Here is a 4,892-nt window from a genome sequence, read left to right on the forward strand (position 1 = left end):
AATATATATATATATATATATATATATCATGCACAGAAAATCATAATTCAACTTAAAAATGCATCACCTAAGAAGACAAGACGCCCAGCAAACCAAAGAATTATAATAAATCAAACTGGTAATAGACCTCCAACATATAGTAGTCATCAGCCCAATGCAAAATTGTTTATCTTTAGAATGGGAAAAAAAATAACCCATAAAGCCTAAAACCGGGGAATAAAAAATGCAAAACTTCAGCTGATTAAATAGTTCTTAAAATTATAATTCAAAATATTTCAGGTACCTCTCTTTGAGCTTCAGATCGTGGATCTTAGGGCACGCTCCTGCCATAAAAAACGGAAAAGAAAACAAAAAGAGTAGAGACGTCAATGACAAGAAATGAAAAATTAGGGCAGAACAAAGGGCTCACCGAGATCACTCTTCGTATTCACAAAGAGATCGTGAGGGCAAAAGCGGACCATGAATGGTCCACAGACCTCCCTATCATCCCAATGGATTTCCCGGTAGCCTTTCTTCTCTTCCTCCGTCAGATTACGAGCTGCAAAGAACAAACAGTAAGAAAAACTGCGGAGCGATAAAGGCCGAGCAACGAAAACCGCTAGGTTTACCTGCTCCCATGAGCTCATCAAGAAGAGCTCTTTGGGCGTCCATGGAGGTCGTCGGGGATCTCAAAGACTGTACACCAATTCGTGTCGATGGAAATTAGGGCTTGCGATTTCGATAGGGTTTTGCTGCATAAAACAGGAGCTCCGATACTAGTAGCACGCACGACATAAATTATCCACCGTTATGCATGAGAAACACAACGAAGGGTTGGGGCTTCTACTGTTTGTTAACTTTTATTTTTTTTTAACTAAAAATTTTCCACAGCATCTCTAATTTTTTGAAAAGCTGTCAACTAAACAAATAAAATTGTGATGCGGTGCACCGCCCCAAATTTACGGTCTGCTTGAGACAGCTTATTTGGTGCGATGGCGTTGTGAAAATGCATCTGGTCTGTTTGAGTAAACTGCGTTTTGGCAGCTTATGCATTCCTGGTCTGTTTGAGTAAACTGCGTTTTGACAGCTTATGCATTTTCAAAACGCTCGTTTCGACACCGCCGCCCTAAAATATCAGTTTACATCATGTCCGTCTTACCAAAGAAAAAATAAAATAAATAAATATTTTTATTTGGGGTTAAATGGCATATTGACACTCATCTTTAGACTTTTATTAAATTTTTTACTTTATAAAATTTTACTCTTTAAATTTAACTATTTACTATATTTTAATTTAATGATCAAATTTATAATAATAAATTTTATCCAAAAAAAAAATTATTATACTGGTTGACATATTCGATCATTCTTAATTGATCAAAAAAAAAATTATTATAAATGCACTTGACATATTCGATCATTCTTAATTGATGATATTCGACAATTAGCATATAAATTTTATCCAAAAAAAATTTATGGAAACAAAAAAAAAAAATTGCACTTAAGAATTCAATTAGAAATTTTAAATTAAAGTTCATGAAGGTCGAGTTTTTAATACATTTCCATAATTTATTCCTTTTTTAAAAAAATATTGGCTAACACAAATAAGCATAAAATCAACCATATGTCCTCTTACTTATTGATTTTAGATTAGTAATGATGTTGTCGTTTCATTTGCAATTTATGATTGTAAATGAACTAATACACTTGATGAATAATTTAAATAGCTCAATTTATACACGATCAAGTTTATTTAAATTAGTAAACAAATAGATATGGACTTTTTTTAAAGCTAGAAGGTTAAATGAACCAAAATTAAACACGGTCTAATCCATATATCTTTATTAGCAAATAAAGCAATTTATTGCCTGACAAGTACTTTGTTAAATTCTTTATGGAATGTTCGATGATAACTTATATCATATATGATATATTATATAAATAAAATTTGATTAGCTATAACTTCATTAATCATTGAATTAATAGTGATAGATTATAATTTAGTATTAAATGCATTATAAATTAATACAATTTCTTCTTATTTTATTATTTCATTGAAATTGTTTTTTAGTATTTACTTATGTGTGTGTGTGTGTGTGTGTGTGTGTGTGTGTTAATATTTATAAGAAAGCTCATTTACAACTTATTACTATCTGATTTATTTGGTGTAAATTGGTTATATACTAATTCAAAATTTATTTAATTATTTATTTGTCTAAATTATTGAAATTATTTCTTAATGATTCTATATGAAAAGCCAAGTTTTCATTCAAACTTAACCTCTTTCTATTAATTTGTTGAAATGCTTATTCAATTACTATAAATAAATCAAATACATGCCTAGTATATATTGTTTCATTTTAGTACGAGTTCTATCATATTCATTCCTATCTCTAGTGCTTGGGATCTAACCTTAAGTAGTCCTTATTTGCTCTCCTAGAAGACTAATAGAAGATTCAATACCAAGATAGAATTTCAAACATCTCTTCACTCCTTATAGTTTCATATGCTTAACTTTAAATCACCCACCTTAGGTTGAGATAATTAGGGTTAAGTCATGGAAGCTTAAGTTGAGTTCTCACAGACTTGAAAATGTCTTAAGCTACCTTTTAATCATAGAGACTTGGGTCTTTTGTTTGGTCTTTCTTTATGCAACTGACTCATTTCTTTCACAATTTCATGGATAGTGACTCGCCAAAACTTATCGTAAAGTAAGTGACCGCACAACATAAGTGCACCTGTCAAGTTATTTGTGATTTAAGTATCCGTGTATCGATCTCATGATGAAAGTGTTAACAATTTATTTTCACAAAATATCTCTAATTCACTAATTTAGTTAACCTAGCTCGGATTCTAACAAAACAAAGTAACTGGCAGACAATAAAAAACAAAAGTAGCAGAAAGATTTTTGTGAATTCATTCAAGATTTATGAGGCTCGTGCCTCTGTATTTTGAGGATCGTGGTGATCGTAATTTTCTTAAATATTTTCTTACGTGATTGTTGTCATTCAGGAATATGGTACTCCTTATGTCTATGTCTAGGTAAAAAATGCCTAATATCCAAGAAACTGAGGCATCCTTAATTCCAATGACATTTTAATTGTTCCTATACCCTGAGATGATTGCAAAATTTCACTGGTATATATTTATCCTCTCAGAATTTTGTGGTTAACGCTTCATTTCCATCATACATTGGTTAGAGATTGTTGTTTCACAAAGCAATTTAACATCCTCGTTTGTCATACTAGAAATAAATTAAGTTCATAGGTTAGCCAACAACACAGGCCATGAAATCACAAGAAAAAATTAATTAAAAAATATTACGAAAAAATCACGATTAAATCCACTACCCCTACATCACAGAGACACAAAGAATGTAATTAGCCACACATTATCGAGAAAACCATAACAAAGGTAACTATGCAGAAATTCATTACAAGAGACAAAATATGTAAAACTTACAATAACTTATTTTCTCCCTAATTGTAGTAATTCTCTCTCTCATACAAGCTTCTCACAACTCACAACACAAATAAAAACTCACCCTTGAAGGATTCAACCCAGGAAGAAGAAGAACTTCAAGAGAGCACTCAAGTTCTCTTTAAATCTTCCTCCAACAGCCTTCAATGACTCCCACATGAAGAACTATTTTGTTTCAAGCCTTCAAGAGGCAAAAAAGGGCTCTCTCATGACACAAATAGATATTTATATTTGAGCTTTACATTATGGATCCAAAATAGGCATCTAAAGTCTACAAATTCATCAATATGTCCAAAATAGGCAAGAAATCGACGTAAAATATGAGTTCTGGACATCTGATGTGTGGTCATGCCGGAAATGGATGTGGTCACACCTGAAACCTAGCGTGATCAAGCCAATTATGAAATGTTCACGCTTAGATCTGGCATGGTCATGCCCAGATCAAATGTGATTATGTCAAATAGTATCATTTCACACGTTTTGACTCCATTTCATGTGTTTGACACCTATAACCTACAAAATAGCACAACAAATCTTCTACAATTATAAATTCATGATAAATAATGTGAAATAACATGTAAAAAGAATGTTAACATGCAGGTAAAATCGCAAACTAACCATATTACTTGCCCTCAAGTAATTACAAAGCTCAGTAGGGGTTTCATGAAATCAATTGGTACTCTTGGAAGTTTCTAATTTTTCACCATGTTTATCTTAGCTAAATAATTTTTTTTTTAAATTCCATTATAGATTCAATTATCTTTAATGGTTATTAACTCATCCCTTAATTTCTGATATGTCTAAAAATATGTTACTTTTTTATATACATTTTATGCTCATTTTTAATGATATTGCACTTTAATGGAAGGTATTTTGTTTGTTTTTTGTTTTAGGTACAAGAGATGGAATTTTAAAGAAAAATGAACAAAAATGAAATAAAAAGGGTTCAAATGGAGCTAAGGAGCACAAAGTGAACAGAGAGCCTAGTGTCATGGCATCAGGATCTGGTGCCTAGGCGCCAGACAGTTATATTGAGCTTCTAGAAGGCTAACGCTTAAGTGTCATAGTTGGGTGCCTAGATGCCAGAATTAGTATTGATTATTGTGCATTGAATTTAGATAAAGTTTTGAGGGGGCATTTGAAGTGACTTTTACGGATTTCGAGAGTTATCATAAAAAGAGTCAAGAGAGTCTTGGGAGTCTTTGAGTAGTGGTCGTGGTGTGTGGTGGAGATGATTTGTTGTGAGAGTCTTTTGGTGTGTGTGTGTGTGTGTGTGTGTGTGTGTGTGTGTGTGTGTGTGTGTGTGAGTGTCTTGGAGTAAAATTGTAAAGAGAGTTGAAAATTCATCAAAGGAACTTCAAAGGAATTGCTTGGGGAAAAGTTTAAGTTATGTTTTATTGTGTAAACTTGAATTTTAATATAAAATCATGTTT

At 32.0% G+C, this 4,892-nt stretch overlaps 1 protein-coding gene across 6 annotated transcripts in view; it reads right to left on the minus strand.

Moving 5' to 3' along the window:
- Nucleotides 1-818, minus strand: part of LOC110027782 (luc7-like protein 3) — an 8,959-nt gene extending 8,141 nt beyond the window's left edge. For all 6 annotated transcript variants that reach the window (XM_020729341.1, XM_020729339.1, XM_020729337.1 and 3 more), the window contains exons 1-3: nucleotides 609-818; nucleotides 410-538; nucleotides 284-323 (exon numbers count right to left, since the gene is read on the minus strand). In XM_020729341.1, coding sequence (XP_020585000.1) covers nucleotides 284-323; nucleotides 410-538; nucleotides 609-651 — 212 coding nt within the window. In that variant the 5' untranslated portion in view covers nucleotides 652-818. The remainder of the gene's footprint in view (nucleotides 1-283; nucleotides 324-409; nucleotides 539-608) is intronic.
- Between the last annotated feature and the right edge of the window lie 4,074 nt (nucleotides 819-4,892).

The sequence above is a fragment of the Phalaenopsis equestris genome, unplaced genomic scaffold (assembly GCF_001263595.1).
Source record: "Phalaenopsis equestris unplaced genomic scaffold, ASM126359v1 Scaffold000445, whole genome shotgun sequence".
Lineage (NCBI taxonomy): Eukaryota > Viridiplantae > Streptophyta > Magnoliopsida > Asparagales > Orchidaceae > Phalaenopsis > Phalaenopsis equestris.